General features: G+C 52.4%; 1 protein-coding gene across 4 annotated transcripts in view; it reads right to left on the bottom strand.

Annotated features, from left to right (window-relative positions):
- The window catches only part of SORCS2 (sortilin related VPS10 domain containing receptor 2), a 548,409-nt gene that overhangs the window by 65,405 nt on the left and 458,088 nt on the right, over nt 1-24,916 (bottom strand). For all 4 annotated transcript variants that reach the window (XM_054485673.2, XM_054485672.2, XM_063663495.1 and 1 more), the window contains exons 6-9: nt 17,973-18,037; nt 15,101-15,219; nt 12,375-12,464; nt 3,381-3,560 (exon numbers count right to left, since the gene is read on the bottom strand). In XM_054485673.2, the coding sequence (XP_054341648.1) occupies nt 3,381-3,560; nt 12,375-12,464; nt 15,101-15,219; nt 17,973-18,037 (454 nt within the window). The remainder of the gene's footprint in view (nt 1-3,380; nt 3,561-12,374; nt 12,465-15,100; nt 15,220-17,972; nt 18,038-24,916) is intronic.

Genomic DNA, 24,916 nt, shown 5'->3' on the forward strand with positions numbered 1-24,916 from the left:
AGGCAGGCAGGATGGGGACCCAGGGACATCACCCAGAGGGCTTCTGCCCTGTCCAGTGCTTGGTGCAGATGCCTTTCTGCTGTCCTCAGGGCAGGTAGAAGGCTGATTTGCCCATGATGGTTTGTGTTATTGGGTAATTGCCATTTTATATCCCAGCTGGGTCTCCATGAAAATGCTCAGCAATAAATAACATGGATCCAGATATAGGCCAAGGCCCCCGGGTGGGTCTGATCGGCCGAGCATCAGCTTAGAATATCAGTGTGTCTCTGCATAACTGCCTATATCACAGCCGTATTCATCCCTGTGTCCGCTGTAAAAAAAAGTCCCACAAGTTGTGTGGCTTCAGACAACAGAAATTCATTCTCTTGGAGGCTAGAGTCCAAAATCAAGGCGTGGGCAGGGCTGCGCTCCCTCTGCAGACTCCAGGGAAGGACCTTTCCTGCCCCTTCCAGCTCCGCGCCTCCAGCCCTCCCTGGCGTGCGGCCGCAGTCTCTGCCTCTGTCTCCATGGGGCCTCTCTGTGTGCCTGTGGCTCCTCTCCTGTCTCTGATAAGGACACTTGTGATTGCATTTAGAGCCCCTTGGATAATTTGGGATGATCTCTTGAGTGCTTGAGTCTTTCATTTCACGACGTTGCAAAAATCCCTTTTCAAATAAGGTCACATTGCAGGGCCTGGGTATTAGGATGTGGGCCACCATTTCCATGCCTATTTCGGGGCCACCATTCAGCCCATTATGATGCCTGTGGCCAGGGCTCCTTGGGGGCAGGGGACAGGGCTACGTCCCCTAAGTCCCCATTCATAACCCAAGCTCCAGCAAAAGAGGAGCCTAGGAAAGGTTTGCTGTCTTGCCTCAAACCTGGGTTGTGCCCTGCAGGGGGAGAGACCCTCACAGCCTTCCGAGGCAGTACCTCCCTGTGCCGTCTGTACCAAACATTTTTTCCTGGATGTGCTGCTGGGTGCACAACAACCACGACAGCAACAGTACTGGCCGTGTGCAGTGAGACTCAGGTGCCAGCCCCACCATGAATTAGCCCCACCATGAATTATCCCTGATCCCCAGAAAGGGCAAGTGCTGGGAAAACAAAGTGAGTGCTCACTTGGAAACAGGCACTGCTCTGCCTGTTTAATAGGAGTGACAGCCTTAAACCTCACAGCAACCCTGTGAGGAAGGTGCTACTACCATCCCTGTTGCACATAGGGAAACACAGAGAGGTTAAGAAACCCACCTATGGTCACACAGCAAATACATACCAGTTCATGGACCTGAACCTCGGGCAGTCAGCCTCCAGAGTTGTGCTTGTAACCACCAGCTGTGACCCATGTTTGATGGTTTTCAGAGAAGGGCCATCCCTTGGGAGGGCACCCAGTTGGTGGATGGTGGGTGTCGCCTTTGGACCGGGCCACTGTGAACCTCTTCTGGCTCCTTGCTTCCTCTTGCCTTGAGGCCTCTGTGTGTGGCTCTGAGCTCCTTCCTCACCTGGCTAACTCCTGCTCAGCCTCCTCCAGGAAGCACTCCCTGACTCCTGCCCCAGGCTGGCCAACCACCCCTGTGCTGTGTCTCCAGGCCCCAGCACTCTCAGTCAGAACCACAGGTGGGAGCCGTCTTCCTGCTTCATGAGGGATGAATGGTGCATGTCGTATCCAGCCTGTGTCCCGAGGGCAGGGCCCAGAACATGGCATGCAGTTGTGCAGGCATCACAGATGCCTGTGGACAGGTTGGCCGTGGAGCCCCACCCCACCCTGTTCTTGGCACACTTCCCATCCCATCACCACCTGCCCACTGCCTTCCAGAGGCAGGTCTGTGCTGGAACCAGTCCCCTCCTAGAGGCTCAGAGGGCAGGGCCTTTGGGACACTAGGGGTGGGTGTGGGCACTGCCTAGCAGGTGGAGGAGGGCCGCCTGCGGGGGGCTTTTGGCAGTAAGGCTGCATCTGCATTGTCTGCTGGGGAGATGAACCCTGACAAATGGGTTATTATTGCAAACAAATGGTTCCATTTGTGACTTTCCTGGGGACCACAGTTCTGCTGCTGCTGTCAAGAGAGGGATGAATGCTGAGCCTGGTGCCTCCCACTCACAAGCTTGTCAATGCCACTGCCTGCCCAGGGTCCACTGGCCACCCACGGGACACTCTCCCAGCCTGCGTCAATGGGCCACTGGGAGGGTGTCCCCATAGGCAAGAGGAAGGAGCTTGGTGGTGAACAACTGAGAGGGGTCCCAAGAGGAGGGCACCAGGCTCAAAGCAGACAGGCCTGGGCCGGTCCTGGTTTTCCTGCTTAAGTCTGGGTCTGCCTGGGCAGGTCATTTGCCTTCTCTGAGCCTCAGTTTTCTGGCCTGTAAATGGGTCAAGTAGCCCCCCTCGCTGGCCATGGCATCTCAGGAACAAAGAAGAGGCGTGTGAGTGGCCTGGCCGGGGCGGGGCTGCTGCAGGGATCCAGCTGGAAATGAAGCCACAGTGGTGCGATGCACGGGGCATTCTCTGGGGTCAGTGGAGGCTCACACGGGAGGCCGAGGGGGGACCCAGGAGGGCAGCGAGGAAGGCTCCCATCCGAGCTTAGATGGCAACCCAGGAGGGGAGGCCAGAGCTTCGTATGTGGCGAGAGAAGTGGCAGGAGGGAGGGCGGAGGGCTGGGTTCTAGGGAGACAGAGAGAGCAAGAGCGAGAGTGAGTGCGAGCAAGTGAGAGCAAGCAAGTGCGAGAGAGACAGAGAGAGAGAGAGAGAGGCCAACTTCAGACACAGAGAGGGAGAGGAAGGAGGAGATGAAGGGGCTGGGATGAAGAGAGAGAGAGAGAGAGAAAGGCAGACTTCAGACACACAGAGGGAGAGGAAGGAGGAGACGAAGGGGCTGGGGTGGAGAGGAGAGGGAGAGAGAGAGAGAGAGAGAAAGGTAGACTTCAGATACACAGAGGGAGAGGAAGGAGGAGACAAAGGGGCTGGGGCAGAGAGAGAGAGGGAGAGGGAGAGTGAGAGAGAGAGAGAGAGAGAGATGGGGCACTCAGAGAGAAGCACTGCCCTCAGGGGTGACCCCAGCCCAGGACATCTGATGAGGGCTTGTGAGGGAGCTGGTAGAGAACACTCAGGCTGAACCCAAGTCAGTAAAATGTTATTTCCTCAAAGAATTCCATTCTTCTCATGACAAAAACTTGTACTCAATGATCATTGTATTTCGAATTTCCTCAAGAAGGAAATTCTCTTTCTCTAAAAATATCTATATAATAGGCTCTTGGCCAGCAAAGCCTAGAATATTTGGCTGTTTAGAGAAGATGTGTGCAGACCCCTGAGACAGCATTGTAGACAGGTGGGAGGGGAGGGGGAAGGAAGAGGTGGGGTGAGAGGGCAGGGGGTCGGCGGCAGACCGGGCCAACACCCACGCTGGACCCACCTCCAGGATGTCGATGAGCACGCTCTCCTCCGCCTGCCGTGAGCTGCGCACATCCTGCAGCACCAGCGCGTAGCGCACGCCCCGCGGGTCCGACTGGTACAGGTTGTAGGTGTCCATCTGGTACCACTCCTGCACCGCCACGAATACCTGACTCTCGTCCGTGCTGATGATCTGCAGATCCTGTGGGGATGTGCAGGGAGCACAGGGTCAGAGCCAGGCTGGGGGCCGCGCGAGGGAGGAAGAAGCCAGCTGCACAGGCTGTGAGGGTGGGGAAGACCCCGGGCTCTCCTGGAGCCAGCCTGGCCTAGATTTGCCTCCTGGCTCGGCTGCTCTGGGCTCTGTGGTCTTGGACAAGTCCCCTCACCTCCCTGGGCCTCCATTGCCCCATCTCTAAAATGGGGATGGTGTTGGGACGCTCTAAGCTGGGTTATGGGAGGGTAGCCTGGGGACATCTCCTCGTCCTGGTCACACATCAGGCCGTCTGTCCATCCATCCAACAGTGGGGAGGTGGAGTTCTTCCTCCACGCACCCCCAGATGGTTGATTCCAGGGGGTGAGGGCTGGAGCCCCTCCCTCTCCTATCCACAGCCCAGGGGAGTCTCTGCTCCCTTCTTCATTCAACACACATTTGGGAAGCACCCACTCCATGCCAGATACTTCCCAGCCACCGGATGCCTAGGAAGGCCCTGAGTGCAATGGGGAGCCAGGTGTGGCCCTGTCCTCTGCGACCTGCAGGGAGGCGCCGTGGGTTCATCCACTCAAGCTTCATTGTCCGGGGACACTATCCGCACCTGTACATGTGCCAGACTCCCTCCCAGTCCCCCTGTGCCGGTCCCTGCCAGCCCTGAGCCCTGGGGGCACGGTCTGGAGGGGGAGGCAGAGAAGAAGCCCCACCAGGACCCTGTAAGGTAGTCTCAGAGGTTAAAGCGCAGCCAGGGCAAAGTCCCCAGCCTTGGTTTCCATTCGGAAGCAACTGTGTTGGGCAGCTCTGGAGTGGGCTCAGGGCAGTGGTCTTTGGGTTCTGTCCCAGGTTTTTAAACTCAGAAAGCAGCCAAAACCCAATAGAATAAAAAGGAAAACCAGGAATACCTCAGTTTCTTGTTTTCTTTTCTTGCCCAGCCAGCACCAAATGCGTGTGGGAGGCACGAGTAAAGGGGTCCGGAGAGGCCCATTTTGAAGCCCTAACCAGCTTCCCTCCCACCTCTGTTCCTTTGCCTTCTCTCACTCTGGAACGTCATCACCCTCTGAGAACACAGTGCCAAGGTCCAGGGACAGAGGACGGGTGGCAGAGGAGGGCCCAGCCGGCCCCACCTGCAGAGCCGCCCCTCCCAACGGTGTGGCTGTGGCTGGGACGCTTGGGGATGGCTCCCTTCACATGTTCTCATCTGATGGGAGGGCCTAGGGAAGGGCTTTTTTTTTTTTTTTTCTGTACAATAACAGATCAAATCCTGATTCTGTCCAGTGGAGCTCAGTTTTCAGTGGAGAGTGAGGAAGAAGCTGCCCTGGCAGGTGGCTCAGGGCCGGGCTGGACTCCTGAATGCTGAGGCCTGGCCCCTTCCCCTCACTGCTCTGCCTGTTCCCTGCGCTATGCAGCCCCAAGGGCTGTGCAGAAAAGGAAAGTGTTGCTATTTTTATTTTTTGAGATGGAGTCTCGCTCTGTCACCCAGGCTGGAGTGCAGTGGTACGATCTCGGCTCACTGCAAGCTCTGCCTCCCGGGTTCACGCCATTCTCCTGCCTCAGCCTCCCGAGTAGCTGGGACTACAGGCGCCCACCATCAAGCCCGGCTAATTTTTTGTATTTTTAGTAGAGACGGGTTTCACCGTGTTAGCCAGGATGGTCTCGATCTCCTGACCTCGTGATCCGCCCGCCTCGGCCTCCCAAAGTGCTGGGATTACAGGCGTGAGCCGCCGCGCCCGGCCAAGTGTTGCTATTTTGCAGCTACCATGCAGCCCACAGGCAGAGAGGACCCCACAGTGGCAGGAGCCGCAGTCCTGTATCTATGGACCGAAATTCAACACACAGAAATGACTGGCACCGAGACACACAGAACCAGGGAAGGATGACGGGGCAGGGTGCTAAAGCCTGGCCGTCCCCATGCGTGAAGTGGGACGATGGGTGATGCAGAGCCCACGGAGGCACGTGAAGTGCCCGGAGGCAGCAGGCTTGTGGCTGTTCTGCCCTCCTCACCTCAGCTCCCCCCTTCCTCTCTGCTCAGCGCCATGGGCCAAAATACACTCTGTCATCCAGGCGTTGGTCATTCTGCTGCCTGACTAGGGGAAGGCTTGTCCACCAGCCCGGGCCATGGCAGGGAATTAGATAGACCATGCAGTCAGATTGTCAGGGAGGATGTGAGACTCCTGCAGGGGTGGTGGGGGGACTGAGATTATGGGTGTTTTGAGCTCAGGGGGCTTGGCGTCAACCATGTCGTCAGGATTCCGTATTTATAGCGATTGCAGCAAGTCACATTGTGCCTCCTATGCCTCTGGGTAAATGTTTACATAACCTGGGTAAATGCATTGGGTAAATGTTTTCCACAATCTAGGAAACAAAGAAAAATGCACAAAGTGACTCGAGGTTACGACTGGTATCCCCTAGAGACACCTGGCACCAGCGTTTTCAAATGTTTACGTTTGGGCTTTCTCTCAAGTGTGGTGCACATATTTTTTTCATGTGTAGTTTATAGTCTGCCCCTTTACATCACAGGCAGAGCATTTTCTCTGCCATTAAAATGATCTATACACAGCACTTTTAATGACTGCATGATATTCCATTTTGTGGACAGGCCATATTCCACTGAGCTGCTTCCCTACTGGGAAACCATCAGCATTCTCAACATAACTGCGAGATGGTCATGAACATTTCTAGACACAGATCACTGGCTCTCTGGTTATTTCCTTGACATAAACTCCTAAGAAGGGAAATTGCCACATCGCAACATTTCGAAAGCTCTCGTTACCTGTTGTTAAATTGCTGAAAGTTTACATTAGTTCCTTTCCCACCAGCAGGAGTAGGGGGCACGTATTTCGTTTTATGTATTCCGATATTGAGAATGGTCTTTTAAAAATATTTGCTGATTAGAGTTATAAGTAACAGGCAATTTTTGCTTCATGTTGTATTTACTGTCTTCTTTGAGAAAAGATAGAAGCAGAGACATTTTGATATTTTTAAACGAAGGATGAGATACATTCAAATCTACATATAGTATATGTGATTGTACATATTTGTATGACCTGGAGAAATATGTGGAAGGAAACACCAACGTTGCCAATATTTGTTATTAGGTAGAATTAGGTTTGCTTGTGAGTAACAGAAACAGGAAAAAGCTCTCTTTATTAGAGAGCTCTAAGAAGCCACATAGGACAATTCCATTAGCATCTCACTGGCTACATTTTAGAAGCATGACCACACGTATTTGCAAAGGAAGCTGGGAAATGCAGTCTTTTAGCTGGGAAGCAATGTACTAGCCAAAGTCTGGGGTTTGTTGAACTAAGACGAAGGGGCAGAATGGATATGAGGGGTATCCAGGACTTTCAACAATACCTCCTTGAGAAATGAGGAAGTGAGACTGTCAGGGAAGGGAGGACTGGAGAGGCAAGCAGGTAGAAAGGGTATCTATGCATATACATAGTATTGTTTATTATGTTGTATTATAAGGTAAATAGATGTATTCTTCCATTAGTTGCAGTGAATGCATTTTAAATAAGTAATTTTGGAAAAGTTTAAAAACATTTTTAATAGACATGACAGAGGAAATTTCTCCATAGATGTTTACATAAAATTCATGAAAGAGTCTAATGAACCAACACCTTCATCAAATTCTTTCAGCACTTTGAATGTATCAGCTCACTGCCTTCTGAACTCGGGGGTTCCTGATGAGGCATCTGTTGATAATCATATTGATTATTGCTTGTATGTAACAAGTCATTTCTCTCTTGCTGCTTTTAAGATTCTCTCTTAAGAGTTTCTGACTTTTTGCCAGGCATGGTAGATCATGGCTGTAGTCCCAGCACTTTGGGAGGCTGAGGCAGGTGGATCACTTGAGGTCAGGAGTTCTAGACCAGCCTAGCCAACATGGTGAAACCCTGTCTCTATTAAAAATACAAAATTAGCTGGGTATGCTGGCAGGCACCTGTAATCCCAACTACTCAGAAGGCTGAGGCAGGAGAATTGCTTCAACCCAGGAGGTGGAGGTTGCGGTGAGCTGAGATTGTACCACTGAACTCCAGCCTGGGTGACAGAGGGAGATTCTATTTCAAAAAAAGAAAAAGAAAAAAGAGTTTCTGTCTTTTGACAGTTTGGTTATGTGTCTTGGTATGGATCTCTTTGTGCTTATCCTTCTTAGAGTTTGTTGAACTTTTAGATACTTACATTCATGTCTTTCATCAATATAAATTGATGGGGGAGTTTTGGGCCATTATTTCTTCAAATAGTCTCTCTGCCTTTATCTCTCTTCTGTTCCTTCTGGGACTCCCACAATCCTATGTTGGTCTGCTTGATGATGTCCAAAAGCTCCCATAGACTGCGTTCACTTTCAATCCTTATTCTTTCTGCTTCTCAGCTTGATAATTTTAATTGTCTTATCTTTAATTTCTCAGATTCCTTCTTCTGCCTTTCAATTCTGCTTTCGAGTCCCTCTAGTAAATTTTTCTTTTCAATTATTCTTTTTAGCTCCAGAATTCCTCTTGGTTCCTTTTTATTTTTTCTATCTCTTTATTGCTATTTCCATTTTGTCCATACATCATTTTCTTGTTTTTCTCTATTTTTCCTTTCAGTTCTTTGAGCCTCTGTAAGACACTCATATTAAAGTCTTTGTCTAGTAGATCTGCCATCTGGTCTTTCTCAGGGAAGGTTTATGTTAATTTACTTTTTTTCTTTTGAATGCATCATACTTTCCTGTTTCTTTGTATGCCTCATAACTTTTTTATGTCAAAAACTGGACAGTTGAGTCTAATGTCCAGTTAGAGTGGACTTTAATAATATGGTACCTCTGGAAATTAGCTTGTCCCCTTTCCATAGAGCTTGTCATGTTTTGTTCTTATTTTTGATGGTTGTTGGCTATCTCTTTACCAAGAATCAGCCTTACATGTAAGCTTAACATCTTCCTAGGCCTTTTCTGAGCCTCTGCTTTTCCCTGGGCATGCCTGGTGATTTTCTAAATTCTCCCATATATACAGTTGCTTTTGAATGTCTGGCTCCCAAAAGGGAAAAGTGGGAAAAATAAAAGAGAGGAAAACAGGCTGTGACCCTTTAAATCTCCTGGAAGCTGTTTCAACTCATGATGGTTGCAATAATGGCTGCCTGTCTGGGTATCTGCACGTCTGTCATCAGAAGCAGTCAGTAATCAGAGCACAGATCCTCAGTATTTGGAAGACAAGGTCCTGATGGCACCCCTGCACCCTCCAGCTCCTTCAAGCTCTGTGCATGCTGCTCTAGGGACACATGCACATTTGCCTGCCATGGGACTGGGGTGGGGGATGGGAAGCCTCTACCAGGCTAAGAGCTGACATTATCCAAATTGACTTTGATATGCCATCCATGCCTTGCCCTGGAAACTGCCAGCTCTCAAATAGACTTGAGAATTCCAAAGCAGTTACACTGGTTGGGTTCTGCCAGTGCAGCTGCCGTCTAGGTGGGAAGATGGATTCTGGGGCATCCTGCTCTGCCATCTTACCTGATGTCACTTCTTTCTTTATTCATATGGTTTAGAAATTTTCTTTTACTTTAAAAACATTTATGGCAAATACAGGAATATTTCACTTTAAATTTGCAGTTACTCATTCTTGTGAATGCTTTTATATAATTGATAGTTATTTGGATTTTTCTTCTCTTTTGTCTATTTATAGCTTTGGCCTATTGTTTATCTCTGTTAGGGAAACTGAATATTTAAAAAAAAATGATGACAAGTAAATAAGCAAAGGATATTGACAAATATAAAAACGGCCCACCATTTATGGTTTTCACAGACAGGTAAATTAAAACAGCAGGATGGTATCATTTATGCCCTTTAACATAGAAGGAAAATAGAAAAAATGGCAAAGCTATGTTGAAGCTGATCTATTCCAACTTTGTTGGTGACAGCAGCCCAGCTTGCCCAAGCAACTAAGCTACACAAATATTTATATCCTTTGTTCTGAAGTTCTTCTTAGACTTTAACTTGAGAAAATTAAAAAGAAATACCTGCAGGCACACACAGATTCGTTGCAGCTCTGTTTATAATTATAAAAAAATAGAAACAACCCAAATGTCCAAGCAACAAGAGTCTGGCTTAGCTCAACAAGGTACCCTCTCCTCAATAGAAAGCTTCACCGTCATTTAAAGTAGATATCACGCATCATTCAATAAACAGTCTCATGCTATAGTGTCCTGTGAAAGCAGGCTGGAGACCTAGGTCTGCTTGTAATTCAGCTACGTAAAAGCCCTTTTGCATATGGCTGAGGAATGTGGGGAGACCAAGAATTGGGAGGGGGAGACATCGGGTGGATGGGGTGAGAGGTTTGCGGGTGAGCCCCCTGCTCTAATGTCTATGATTTTCATGATGTTAATTAAGCAATTAAAAATATAAAAAGAAAAAAAAGAGAGAGTTGAGTCTGTGGGAAGAGGAAACAGGCAAGTTACAAATTCACCATAAAACAACAACATCTGATGAAGAAATTCAATTAGCCACTTCTACAAGTTGTTGTTGGGAAACACTGGGCGGGCTGCTGTCCTGACCTGGGTGGAGAGGAAGCAGGTTGGCTGGCTGGCTGGGCAAAGGTCTCAGCAACATGAGATGTGGTCTTGAAGACCCCATAGGGCTCTGGGGGCCCCATTCTCCTGACAGCAGCCCAGCTTGCCCACTTCTTGATGAGGAAGTGACCATCATCTTCAACTGCTGGTCACTGGGTCCTGTGCACGGACCCCTGAGGGAGGACATTGATAGTCACAGCACATGCCACCTGCCCTGGATGGGTCCCTGGTCTGCCCTTGAAACTGAATGACATGAGGCCAGGTGTGTGTCTGTCATTGCTGTGAGAGTCTCTTGATTCTCTTCAATGATCTCCAATTCCCATGGAAATGCGAGAAGAAGAAAACCAGTGTAAAATGCACACTGTCAAGGGTCCACAGCGGGAGACACGACCTGGTGCTTCCTATAAATCTCACTGACATCACACCTGCAGGTCCAGGGAGCAGAGGTCCAGGGAGCCATCACTCAAGGTCACAGAGGTCATGACTTATAGCCATAGGCTCCTTAGAGCACCCTTGGCAGCAGGCTGACTGCTGGCCCAGATACCCCAGCCTCCAATGCTAGAGGGGAGCAGAGAGTGTCCCTGTATGGGCCTAATTCTGGGCTGTGCACTTTCCTCTCCCCAACACCAGGACAAAGAGCCCAGGACACAGGAGCTTCTAATGCTGTAGCTCCCAAAGGTCGAGGGAAGGCTTCCCAGATGCTGAAAAGGTCCCTCACCCCAGAGGGAAAGACACCTACTGCCTTTGCCTGAAACGAAACCATTAGCTCTTAATTTACATACTCAGCCAAGCCTAGAGTTCAGTCTATTAAGCTCGCTCCTTTTTCCTTTTATTTTTTTCTTGTTTTTAAAGAGAAGTTTTTAAAAGCCCTCCTAGACTTTTCCCATTTCTGGCTCAGGAGAGGTGTGAGGGTGCCCAGCGCAGAAGCTCCCATGTCCAAGCACTTTACATCAAGCCACAGCCTGGGCTTGGAGGGCCCGGAGCCGCTGGCCCCTCCCACTCCACTCTCACTCTCTACCCCAGGGTCTTAGCTCCTGCTCTGCCCTCCACCCGAACCACTTTCTCCCTTGCTCTTCTCGGAGCGGCCTTGGGGCTTTGGATAAAGAGTCCTTCCCCATCCCAGCCCCAGGGGGCACTCCATAGCTGCGTGGCCTAAATCAGCCACACACACAAGCACTCAAGCACACACACACACACATACACACTCATACACACGCCCTCCATCACTCTGTGTCTCTCCCTCTTGTTCTCTTCTTAGCAGAAACCACAACTTGCAATTATTTTATGCATTTGTCTGTCTACTGGATCTCCTGCCTGTTCCCCGTCTGCAAAGCCCACAGGAGCAGGAACCTGGGGCTTCTGATTCACAGCATGGCCTCCTAGCACACATTCTGGTTCATATTTGGTGTTCAGTAAATAAATGTGGAGGAAGGGAAGGTTCATCTGTTTCTCAACTATGCATGTGGGACAGAGATCTTCAGAAGGTATCATCTCAATGTCCTCAGGAGGGAGGTGTGGCACGAGGCTGGGCTGACTCACCTGGACCTCAGTTTGAGACCTGCCTTTGTTTCTAACTAGCTGTGTGATCTCAGACAGGTTACTGCCTCTCTGAACTTCCATCACCTCCTCTGTTAAGTGGGAATAGTATATTAATACGGTGGAGAGAGGCCCCGAGGCAGGGGCAGGGGCAGAGTTGGGCAGTTCCCAGCTCCCCGGTCCCCCTTCTTTGCCTTCCAAGGCAAGAGAAAGGCAATAGCATTAACTGAGCACCTACTATATGCCAGGCAGCATACTAGGTGGCTGGAATGCAGAGGTGAGTACAGCAGAGATCATCCCCACCCCAGCAATATCAGAGGAGAGCGGGAGATGGACACTGGAGGGAGGGGTCCCTGGCACCCTGGGCACCAGCAAGGAGAAGAGTGGGATGGGGCCAGAAAACAGAGGACTGGGCCCGCCCGGGGGGCCTTTAGCAAGTGATATTTCTCCTGAAATACCACATGTGCAAGAGTTCCAGGGAAAGATGAACCAGGCAGAGGGAAGAGCCTGGCAGAGGCCTAGGATGAAGCTGGTCACAGCTGAGTCTGGAAGGGCTGGGTGGGCTGGAATGGAGGGTGTGAGGGGCAAGTAGCTGGACGAAGCGTGGCCACACTGTTCTTGTCCATCCTGACCTGGGACCGCCAAGCACCTGTGTGTGAGTCCTGTTGCCCCACGAGTCAGGATAGGCTTAGGGTCTGGCCACAGGGCCAGGCGGAATGGGGAGCACCTTACCTTTGGCAATGCATACTTCGGCAGCTTCATCAGGACAAATTCATTGCGACGATAAGAGACATAGTATTTTGTCCGGTTTGCTGATGTTGCCTAATTGGGGGAAGAAACACATTTTTGAGAGGCTTGATTCCCTCTCCAGCCAGAGTCTCATGAATGAAAAACTATATATTATGTTCAGCAAGTGAAAATATCCTTTTACTTTGCTTCTACCTGTTCTGCTTGAAATGAACAGACTCCTATTCATCCTTCAAAGCCCCAAATTAACACCCCTCCTCTGGGAAGTCATCTTCTGCTTCCTTCAGTCAGAACTAACTTCTTTCCTCATGCTCTCTCAGCACCTTGTTGCTCTGCATCCAACTTATGGAACAAGGTGGAGAAAGTTCCGATGGAGAAGGAGACAGGCCAAAGATGAGCTCGTCACCAAAGGTGATCACTGAACTTCCAGGCATGACAAACAAAGCCGGCACCATCCCGAGTGCTTTCCCCGGGCAGCTCATTTGATCTCATAACAATGAACTCCATGAACTGTGGCCATGGGCATCTGTTCCCAGACACAGAAAGGCCCGTCAGGACAGGACTGTGGCAGGTCTCTGATTACAGAGGCCACATATCCTCACTGCCACAGAACAGAAGGTGCAGACTCCTGAGCCACCAGCACTGCCACTTTGTTGGAGGTGAAGTGGGGCTGGAAGGGCTGAGGTTTCTCGCATCCCAGCACAGGCTCCCGGATCCTCTGAGGACCAGGATGGGAGAGGGCAGGGGGGGCCTGGGCTGGGGTAGGGAGAGCTTTCCTCTGCAGTTGCTGAGAAAGATGGAAACGAGGATAGAAACTGGATGGAGTTGGTGGCTCCCGCCTTCTCCTGCCCCTCACAAACAATGTTGTGAGCACCAACACCAGACAAGCTAAGTCTGTGACCTTGTGCAGAATGAGACCACCCTGCAATCGGGTCTGAACACAGACCAGACGTGAACGTCATTCAAACCCCCAAGATGCCCAGACACCCACCCTGGCTGAGAAGAGCGAGAGCTGCTGCTTCATTGCCTGGCTCCTGCCTCCCCGAGTCTCCCGCCTCCCCTGAATCGCCCCTCCCTTTAGAGAAGATTGATTGAGACGCCCGATCCTAGCAGGACCTCACCTCCTCACATCCCTCAATCCAGAGTCACACCCGGTTTCCTCGCAACCCCCCCAAATCACCTCCTGCAGCCCACACCTGACAATCAGGCCCTCCTAACCCCTCTGAGATGCCCAGGTTCCCTAGGGCATGTGTTCCCCCTTGCTGCACTGAGTGATAACCCAGCCTGCTCGGCCATAGGTGAGCTCCGGGGGTCTTAGGCTGCAGGGCTTTGACAGGCAAGCCTGTCTAATGTTCAGAAACCATGCAACATGGGAGATGGTTGCCCAGAGAGCTGACACTGTCTTTGCTCTGGTACTTAGTGGACATCTGCAGAAATGCAATGCTAGGAGCTGGGAAAGCAAGTGGGGGGTTCAGACCTAGAGCCCAGCCTCAGCTGGCCTGAGTCAGGTGTAGGGACAAAAGGAGTAAATGGTACGGAATGACACAGTGGGGCCTGGGCTGTGATGGAGGAAGGCACAGGGATGGGGGTCCTCAGAGGAGGTACCAGTGAGCCTGAAGTGGAGGCAGAAGTCAGGGAAGACTTCCTGGAGGAGGAAGTGCATGATTGAGTCTTCGAGAAGGAGCAGGACCAGCCGGTGGAGAAGCGAGGCACAGCACAGGGAACAGTACGAGCAAACACACAGACAGGGCATCAAAAGCCAGGGGCTGGGGCTCAGCAGAGAGCAGTGGAGACTGGGCAGGGCTGAAGGTTAGGGCCGGTGGCAGCAGCAGCCTCTTGTCTGGCCTGCTTTAATGGTGGGGAATGGGATGCCCACTGCCTGCCTAGCCCCTAGCTCCATGGTAGCCCTTGGCACACACTGAGTGTAGAGTGGGGAGCTGGGGTGACCAAGTGTGGCTGGGACACGGGAAGGAGGAGGCTGGGGAGCATGGAGGGCCTTCTGGGGAGAGGGCACCCAGCAGCTGCCCTCAAGGGGCTTCCTTGGAGGAAACTTTGGATTTGTTTTACAGGGTCCTGGAGGGCAGAACAGAACCCAGTGGATGGGAGTCCAATGACGCAGACTCTGTCTCAGGGCCAGAAGAAACAGGCCAGTGACTGGGGCTGCTCAGCAGAGGGCTAGGCTGTTTCGGGAGGGCTGAGCTCCCCATCCATGAAGGTGAAGAAAAGCTGGATGGATTGCTTGTGTGCTAGAGTTTCTGAATTAGCTGGGACCACCTGGCTGCTGAGGGTGAGCCCACTTGTGACCTGAGGGCACAGGTGGCAGCATCCTGGTCACAGGGCTGTGGACAGCCGGTGACTGGCGGCCAACAGCTGGGACCAGAAGCAGTCCTGGTCAGTTCCAAAGTCACTGATAAAGCCAAATGGGGCTAAATGGGTTTAGATTTGGGGACCCCGAGTGGCTGGGAGGTTCCTGGTGGCCAGAAGGGAGGTGGAGCCTCAGTGTCCCTGAGCCACAGTTCTGGGCTTGCGGGGGCTTCTGTGGATGCCTGCAGCCATAGCCATGGTCAGAAACCGTGACCTGCGAAGTAGCACTGGAGAGTGAAATACCCGTTTTATTGCCTCTTTTCTGAGCGATTCCATTTTTGCCGCGAGCGGGTCATCCACCACGTCTGCCTGTTGCCAATTTCCAAAAGCCCCGGAAGCAACCTTACCTTAAAGAAGATGTAATCGTCCTGCACAGTCAGAGACCCGTGGTCAATGGGGCCTGCGAACGGGGCTGTCAGCATCTTCTCGGAGCAATTGTGGATTGGGCAGGTGATGTACCGAAAATCTACCGGAGAGAAGCGCCGGCCCAGGAGGTCAGACTCCAGCCGGAGCCAGAGACAGCCCGAGACGTGCTGGGCTCCATCCTCCTCCAATACCATTGTGGTATGGCTTTGTGGGCTTGAATTCTAAAGGCCACTTTGATGACACCTGCGGCTGAGGGTGTCATCCCCGCTCACTGTGGGCCACCTGCACTCTGACACGAGCTCCTTCAACCTTCAGGAAGACGTTCGTGCTACTCTGGAGCCTACAATCCCCTGCAGGAGGGGTCAGCACAGGCGACGGTGGGTACCTCGCCGCACCCAGACATGCACGGCCCCCACACCCTCCTGAAGTCTCTCACACTTAAGCAGGGGTGGGGGCGGGTGGGGCTCAAAGATTCTTTTCCCTCAAATTTTAAGCAAATGCTTCTACCCTTTTCCAAATATTTATGGTTGAGCAATATTGAATGCATGCTTTGCCAGGGAGCTGCTAATTTAAAGTCCTTCTGTTTCCCCGGGGCAAATTTATGTGGAGGGGCTGGATCCTGGAGGCCTCAGGAAGCTCTGCGTTCCAGCTTGTGAGCCAGGAGGAAGATTTATCCAAAGGGACCAAGGGAAGGGTGCCTCCTCCTCTTCCTCTTCCTCCTCCTCCTCTTCCTTTTCCTCCTCCTCCTGCCCCCGGCCCTGGGTGACCCGGCAGCATGGAGAATGGTTAAGGGAAGAGGTTTAGGAACCAGAAAGGCCCACCCCTAAGCTCAGCCTCAGGTTTCTGCACTGAACAATGGGGTGGGCCCACCTGCCCGGGCTGTTCAGAGGAGGCAGAAGGCAGTGTACACAGAGGGTACGTGGGCAGCAGCACCAGGCCACTGCCAAGCCCTCCTGAGCCACACCTATGTTCCCTTGAAACTGCCTGGTGTGCCCGGCACTCAACACTGAACCACTGAACTTCCTGCAGTGGGGCTGCCTGGCTGGAGATGCAGTGAAATGACTAGCTCAGGGGCAGGCTCAGTCAACAATCTACTGACTCACTCACTCACTCACTCACTCATTCACTCACTCACTCACTCACTCATTCACTCACTCACTCACTCAATCACTCAATCACTCACTCATTCACTCAATCACTCATTCACTCACTCACTTATTCATTCACTCTTCACTCACTCATTCACTCTTCACTCACTCATTCACTCATCACTCAATCATTCACTCACTCACTCTTTCAATTACTCACTCACTTATTCACCCACTCACTCATTCTCTCATTCACTCAATCACTCATTCACTCACTCACTCATTCACTCACTCAATCATTCCTTCACTCACACATCTATTCACTCATTCACCCACTCACTCATCCACTCACTCACTCACTCACTCACCTATTTATTCATTCATTCCCTCAATCACTCACTCATTCATCCACCTCATCATGGTCAGGCTCTCAGTGTTCCAGGCCTAGAGCCAATACAACAGAACAGGGCCACCTCTCAGGCTGAGGGGTTGTGTGCTGGGTATAGTAGCCCTGATGATAGTGCTTGCCAATTTCTGTGGTATAAACACCCCCACATGGCCATGCAGGAGCCACCTAGATGAAATTGGTGAATATGGAGTTGAAAAGAACTGTGGACAGTGGGTGCTCATGAGCCAGGGCCCGCTGAAGCTCTGGAAAGGGCAGACAGCTAACCCTGACAACGTGTTGTGATGCGGGCAGTGAGTCTTTCTCTCTGTAGCACATGTTATTTTGCAATGTTTTGCCCAGTAGGCTACTCAGGGGCAACCCTGGCATCTGGCTAGGGCTTATTCATTCAGCAGGCTTACTGGGGACACAGGTGATCAGTAGCCCCCACTGGTACTCAAGGAGTTCCAGACCCTGAAGAGTGTGCAGAGCTGGGATGGTGGAGCTCAGCAGAGGTGGCTGGCAGGGTGCCTGAGGTCAAAGGTAAGAAATTCCAAAAGGGAGGAGCATTCCCAGCAGAGGTGGTGAGAGGTGCACCAGCTGGGACCTTGTGACCCCAGGCAAACCTGGACTGCCCCTGAGCTGTTGCCCTGGTTATCAACACAGAACAGTAATAGCGCTGGCCCTGCCTGCCTGAGGGTGGCAGGGTGGGGGTGGGGGAGGGGTGGGGGGTAGGGTGGGGAGCCACACCTAGCAACTGACCCTGCCCCCGAAAGCTTGGCCATGATGACCCCACGTTGGGGACTCTGCATTCACTTATTTCATATCACTATCCATTTCATAGGCCAGGAGACTGGGGTGACTGGCCTCGGGCCAGTTGGCCAGCGGCAGGGCTGGGAGCTGATGCCAGCATTTCTATTCTAATGGGGACACATCCTGGCTCAGGTGATCCTGCACAGAGGATGTCTCTGTGGGGACTCAGCTGCTCTGCCCTCCTCGGAGCACCCTCCTGTCACACAGCACGCACGGCCCTGGGCAGGAAGTTGGCTGGGTCCAGTGGGCAGGCCCGTGCCCCCACCCCTGCCCCCAACCTCCACACTTAGCACATGCCAGGGGTGGGGGGCTGAGTGAGTGGGAAACACTCAATGCTCAGGAGCCAGAATAAATAATAGACTTTTCCACTGGAGTGGAGCTCCTTGACTTCGATTCATCCCCAGCTGGAAAACAAGCACATTTAAAATCATGCCACATCGAGACACAGTGAGGCTGGCTGTGTAGGGTCAGCCACTGGGGACGAGTGACTGAACACAGGCGCGGCCGAGCTGTGTCAGGCGCGAGGTGACTCAGGGATACCCGGTGCCTGTGCACTGCCCGGCTTACCTCCACCAAGGTCCTGGGCTTCCACGTGGACCAAGTCAGGGTCAGCGTCCACCCCAGACACAGACCTGGAAAAGAAGAGCTGAGGCTGGGGTCGGGAATGGAGTCACCGTGCCCGTCCCCCAGCAGCTCCCCACACCCCATGCAGCCACATGGCCTCCCTGGTTCTGAAGCCACCCTTGCTCTGTGGGTCCGGAGGGCATCACCTCCCCGGGACCCCACCTGCTCCTGAGGTGCTTCGAGTGTCTGCATTTTCCTTGCATGAGCTGAGGGGATTGGAGTCTCTGCATCTTCCTTGAGTGAGCTGAGGGGGCTGGGTTTTTTCCTGTCATAGGAGTGTTTGTAAAAGACTTTCTTCTTCATAAAAGACTTTCACGTTGCTTTTTCATTTTTGTTTTATTTTGATCATCTAAAATGACTACAGGAGGCAGACAGGCCTGGGACTCCCATCCTATCCTAATTTTATAAATATGGAAACTGTGGCTCAGAGAAGCAAAATGACCCTCCCAGAGCCATACAGTGGTAACAGCTGACCTGGGATGGGCTCACCTGAGCTGTTGCTCCGTCTCCTGCTCCCCATGACCTGGTCAAGTGTGGCCTTGGGAAGATTCCTCTCTCAGCCATCAGCCCTCCCCTGGTGCTGCCTCCAGGGACTTGCCTGAATCCTTTCGTGAGGTGGCGAAGCCTCCAGCAAGAGGAATGCACCCCCTATCCCATCACTCGACAGTTTGCACAAGGCTGTCCCCACACATGGGCCTGGACTGTGCACTGGGAGGCAGCTGCCTTCATCTGCATTCATAGGTGACCCCACTAGGGCCAGACTGGGTCTGTGACTTGCCTGAGGCAACATGGCTCAGACCAGGGCAGTCTCAGGCTCCTGCCCAGGTCTGCTTGATCCCAAAATGCATGCTCTCCTCAGACCCCACACACTGCCTTGCTCACAACCAAGGCCTTCTCCTAATACCACGAGTCTAGATGTCCCATCTGTTATGGGACTCTGCCTCCTTTGGGGGTGGTCCCAGCTTCAGAGAAGCCGTGAAGGAAATGCAGGAGTTTTGCCAAGTGGCTGAGTTCCATAGACATCTCTAAGAGCCCAGTGGGACAAACCTACTGTGTACAAGGCCTGCTGTGGGCCCTGGGGGACAGAGATAAAGGAGACACTGTAGCTGCCCTGTGGGCTCCTGGGTCAGGACACTCAGGCTGGGGCTGTGGTTCTCCCACTCCACTCTCAATCCACCCACATCCCATCCCTGTCCGACTCCTCTCCCCGTTTCATTGCCCTGCTGGGTGAAGTCTTTAACTGGGCAGGAGGAGAGGGAGGAAGCTTCTGTCTTTAGAGGCAAAAGCCAGGTCCTTAGTCTGTGCTGCACATAGCATGTCACTTGAACTCATTTAAATAGCTCCATTTGGTGGCAGGCGCTCAGGTACAGGGAATGTCCTAGGTGCTCCAGTTGCCTTATTGTACTTATCTTGAATGATCCCAAATGGTTTGGTTATACCCATTTTACAGACAAGGAAACCAAGGCCCAGACAGGTGAAAATAGATCAAAGCTCATAAAGCTAATAGAGCAAGATCCACTACCCAGGTTCTGCCACTCCCAAAGCAACATCTTTTTATCACACGGGTTGCTTCCCAGCTACGCACAGCTTTGCGCACCAAATAATGCAGTGAAGGGATAGTGGTGGGGGGGAGGAGTACAGCTGCCCCAACCTCAGTCCAGGGTCTCAGCTGGAGTCTACACTTGCCCTGGCCCCTTTGTCCAAGGCTCTTCCCTGTGCTCTCACAGACTGTCCACCTGCATGGGGCTGGCTGGAGGTGGAAAGCCTCGCTTGCCCTCTTGGACACTCTCTCCTGGCTTTTCCAGTAATTACTGTGGCACCAATTCTGCCTTGAATTTATGCAGTACTTGTCCTCTCAGTGCTGAAGAGCCAGCAATGACAGGGCAAAGGCTGCTGCTCCGGGTTGGCAAGTCTGAAAGCCTCGCCTTTGAGGGACATCCACCCATCCATTCACCACCTGGCTCACAGGGTTTCTGTGAGGGGCCAAGCCTATGAAGCACCTGGAATGAGGCCTGAGATGGGACAGAAGACATGTCCCAGGGTCACAGCTCCATAGGCTGGTCCTCCAGGGAAGGCAGGGATGGAGTCCAATTTTGGTGTCGCATCCAATATATGCCCAGTGTTGGGCCTGGCTCCCAGGAGGGGAGTGTGGATTTTTTTTTTTTTAAATGAAACGAATGTTAGTGAGGATCTGGTCCAGGGTTTCTCAAACCAAGCACCGCATCCCATCTCCCAGATTTCACCATCTCCATGTGCCCACTGAACTGTCATCTACCTGCCACTTTCTTCACACTGAAAACTTCCACCTGCTTTAGCCTTCTGCGAAGCAAGACTCCCTGGGAACTCCTGGATTTGGTGGCTGGTCATGTTTGTTATCACACACATTCCAACTAATATGGCTGTTAAAGCCGCTTATCATTTACCACACCAGTCCCTCTCATGGACATTTTGCTCAAGAGCAAACTGAGCCTCAAGATGAGGAAGTCATTTCCTGGTATCAGTGGCCACTCAGCGCTGGGGGCAGGAGCACCCCCATGGCCTGCTTGCAAGCGGTTGAGATGCCTCAGGCAGAGTGCCCAGTGCCCCATGACCTCTCCCCACCACTGACAGTTTCCCACCCAGACTTGGCCCCATTCGGTTCCCAACCTTCCTCCCAACCTGCCTGGCACCAGGATCCCCATTTGCTTCACCTTCTCCAGGGACCAGGTCCAACCAAGTGGCCCCAGGTGGACAGGGGAAATCCATAAATGGGTTTGAGTGGCACAGACCCCACAGATGTGCCATGTGACGGGAGCCAGCTGGGACTCCCCGTAGTCTATTGAGATTTCAAACACAGGGGCACCAGCATCAATCATTTTGACCCTAGTTAAAGAGCTCTCCCTTTCAAGGTGGAGTGTTGATTTCAGCTTTTGTGAATAGACCATTTGTAAGCTTCTTGGAAAGGAGGTCTCAGGCCTGACATTACTCTCTCCTGAATACAGACAGGCATTGTTCCCTTCAGCAGCAGATCCTCCACCAGGAATATGGAATTTTAGCCGCATCATCCATCATCTGTGAAGCGGGGCAATGACACCTGGGGCACAGGCTCCCTCTGCCCTCACTCATTCATTCACCCACTCACCCAATCACAGACTCACTCACTCATCCACTCACTCACTCACCTGCTCACTCATTTACTCAGTCACTCAATCACAGACTCACTCAGTCACCCACTCACTCATTCACTCACTCAATCACAGACTCATTCACTCACTCATTCCCTCAGTCACTCATTCACTTACTCAGTCACAGACTCACTTATTCATTTAACCACTCAGTCAATCACAGACTCACTCACCCACTCACCCACTCACTCAATCACTCACTCAGTCACTCAATCACCGACTCACTCACTCACCCACTCACTCATTCACTCAGTCACTCATTTGCTCAATCAGACTCACTCATTCACTCACTCAGTCACAGACTCACTCACTCAGCCACTCAGCCACTCATTCACTCACTCAATCACAGACTCACTCAGTCACTCATTCACTAATCACTCGTCCACTCACTCGGTCACTTATTCACTCACTCAACCACAGACGCACTCATTCACTCACTCAATGACTCACTCACTCATTCACTCAGTCATAGACTCACTCACCCACTCACTCACTCACTCATTCACTCACCCAGTCACAGACTCACTCACTCAGCCACCACTCACTCATTCACTCACACAGTCACAGACTCACTCACTCAGCTACTCACTCACTCAATCACAGACTCAGTCACTCACTCACTAATTACTCATTCACTCAGTCACTCATTCACTCACTCACTAACTCATTCAGTGACTCACTCACCCACTCACTCATTCATTCAGTTACTTGCTCACTCATTCATTCACTCATTCATTCTTTCACTCAATCACACACTCAGCTATTACTCATTCATTTACTCATTCATTCACTCACCTACTCACTCATTTATTCATTTATTATCAACTCACCACTCATTCACTCATTCATTCCCTCACTCGCACACTCAGTTATTTACTCATCCATTTACTCACTCAGTTGTTACTCATTCACTCATTCATTCACTCACCTATTGATTCACTCATTTATTCACTCATTCATTCATTACCTAACTCATCACTCACTCAGCCATTTACTCATTCATTTCCTGAGTCACTCACCCTATAAATTCATTTATTTACCATGTTTGTTCCTTTAGTCTCTTGCTCTGAGCACTTCCCACAGCCATTTCTCAGTGTACTGGTGAAGGCCCTGGGCTAGACACTGGTGTACAGGTGGCCTGAGGCCTGGTCCCTGCTCCAGGCCCCTCAGTCATGGGTTTTGAAGACCCTCTTAGACTGTATTTATAATATCTCAGATAGAACCCCACTCTCCGCAGGAAATGGCAAGCCTGACACACAGGCCTTCTTGCTTGTTGAGGTCTCCACTGCTTAGAAATGGCAGGCCTGTGAGATGGCCTGGGGCAGGCAGCCCTCGGAGTGAGTGTTTTGGGGAGGTGGGAACTGACTTTCACCCCATTTGTGCTGAGGGCAGCTCCAGTGCAAATGGTTCCATTAAGCCCGGAAAGGTGTGATAATCAAGGCTGTAGAGGGGAGACCTCCACCTCTTCCTTCTATGGACAGAGGCCCTGCCGCCCCCGTGCCCTGCACCAGGGCCAGGCCCAGAGCTAATGGAGAGGAAGGCTGAGGCTTTCCCTGGGTGAGCGTGGGGCTGAGCAAGGAGGCAGATGCAGGAACACCCGGTGAAGCCCAGGTGGCCAGACCACCCAGCAGAGGGCAAGGTCCACTGGCCACAGCCAGAGGTGGACCGAGTCTCAGGGCTACAGCTTGGGAGCAGCAGGACTTAGAATGTGGGCCCGAGCCTATCCGAGCCTCAGTTCCCTCCTGTGACATGAGACCTAGAATGCGTGCCCGAGCCTCAGTTCTTCCCTGTGACATGAGGGAGACCCACATGGGCTGCTGTGGGGATGCCATGGAATGGTGCATTCAGAGCCTCCATGCGCTGCCCGGTGGACACTCAGTATTCAAAGCAGGGTGGCTGCGGGGCAGCTGCTGTTATGATTCTGTTCTGGGGCATGGAGACACTGAGGGCAGGGTGGGGGGCGGGTGCCCGAGGCCCTGCCCAGGAGGCAGCAGGTATCAGGGCACCTGGGGCTGTTCCCTCTCGCTTGCAGGCCACTCTAATGAGCTTGCTTGCTGTGTAGCTTCGCAAAACGTTAATGAGTCTGAGCTTCAGACAGAACACGGGGCTTTGGCAATTCCCGCTGTCAGTTCAAGGACAAAGAGCTCCTTGGAAATGCTGTCAAAACAGCATTATTCACTGCTTACAAGGGGAGGGGAGGCATCCCCACCACTGTCACCACGCTCCAGGAGACATCCCGGGGCCGGGGCCGTAGTGGCCAGCGTCTGCTGTGATTGCCTCGAATAACAGCAGGGAAACTTGGGGGAGGAAACAATTTGATTTGCCTGAGATAATAACATGTTTGAATTATCGCCAATTTCCCTCTGGGCGCTCTGGGTCGGTCTCTTTCTCTGGCTGGAGAGCTGTCCATGAGCTCGGCCTGGCTTGGGAGTGAACAGAGCTCTGCCAATCCCCCAGAGCGACCTGGCTCAGAAATCGCACCTCCTGGCTCTGCTCCCCACCTCTGTGAGCGCTCAGGCCCAGGCATCCCACCGCAGGGCAGCTCTGGCTCCTGACAGTTGACGGCAATGACAAGGCCAGTGATGGATGGCCGTGCTCTGGTTTCTGAGGGAGGAACCGGGCCCTCCCGTGGGCAGCCCGCAGACAGACGGCCGTCGCCTCTCCCCATGAGCCAACGGCGTGTACACCAGCAGTCGGCATTCCAGAGGAAAAAGCCTTCCTTCAGCCTGTGGGGTGGCCAGGACGCCAGTCTCCTGCCACTGTCAGCGTGACATTACGAAGGGCCCTTGCCCACTCTGCAGCCGCCAACTTGAACCTCTTAATAATTTTGTCTTTAATTGGAGCTTTGGAAGGGAAGGCTGAGGGGGCAAGAGAGTGTCTGTAGGGCTGATAGCCCGGGCTCCCTCTCCAGCCCTGCGCCCTCAGGACGGGTAGGAAGCCCTTTCCATGTGTTTTTCTGTTGGGGAGACTGGGCTGTGGCTTGCGCAGGAGGCCCGTGCAATGATCTGTTCCACACGTGGGATAAGAAAGAGAAAGGCTAGCACTGTGTGTGTGTGTGTGTGTGTGCGCGCGTACACGCACAAGAAAGAGGAATGCCATGGAATCAGCACATGAAGGAGCGGTGCAACATGAAAGGCAGTGTGACCAGAAGGAGGGATATGGCCCCAGCAGGAGAGAGGCAGGCCTGAGCTCTGAACGGCTGCACTGGCTCCTGGCCCCGTGCTGCTGCCTGAGACCCTGGGCAAGCCCTCATCCTCTGCAGCCCTCATGGATGCATCCCACAGACATTTCTCAAGGAAAGCTGAGTGGCCCCCGTGCAGTGAGGCTGGGGTGCTGCCCAGGGGGCACAATGAGAGGCATCCCCTGAGGATGCACTCGAGTGGCTAGTACCCACCGTCTGAATGCAGAGGCCCCCAGTGGCCCTTTGCCTGGGACAGGAGCCTCCTTTCTTGGGTCTGGCTCCTCAGGAGGCCGGGGTGGGGGCTTGTCTGGGGTACAACCCCAAACTTGTCCTGCTCATTGGCACCCAGCAGGGGCTGGGAAGGGTGACAGGCTGAGCAATGGAAGGGGAGCCCAGGTGCGGATAAGCAGGAGAGCAGGGCTGAGGCAGGCTGGGTCAGCACCCACAGGGTCTGTTAGTCGGGGCTGAGTCAGGGCCTGGGGTCGGGCAGGGAGTGTGGAGCGGTGGGCCGGGTGCTGTGCTGGGAACATGTGTACATCAGC

Source organism: Pongo pygmaeus, chromosome 3 (assembly GCF_028885625.2).
Source record: "Pongo pygmaeus isolate AG05252 chromosome 3, NHGRI_mPonPyg2-v2.0_pri, whole genome shotgun sequence".
Lineage (NCBI taxonomy): Eukaryota > Metazoa > Chordata > Mammalia > Primates > Hominidae > Pongo > Pongo pygmaeus.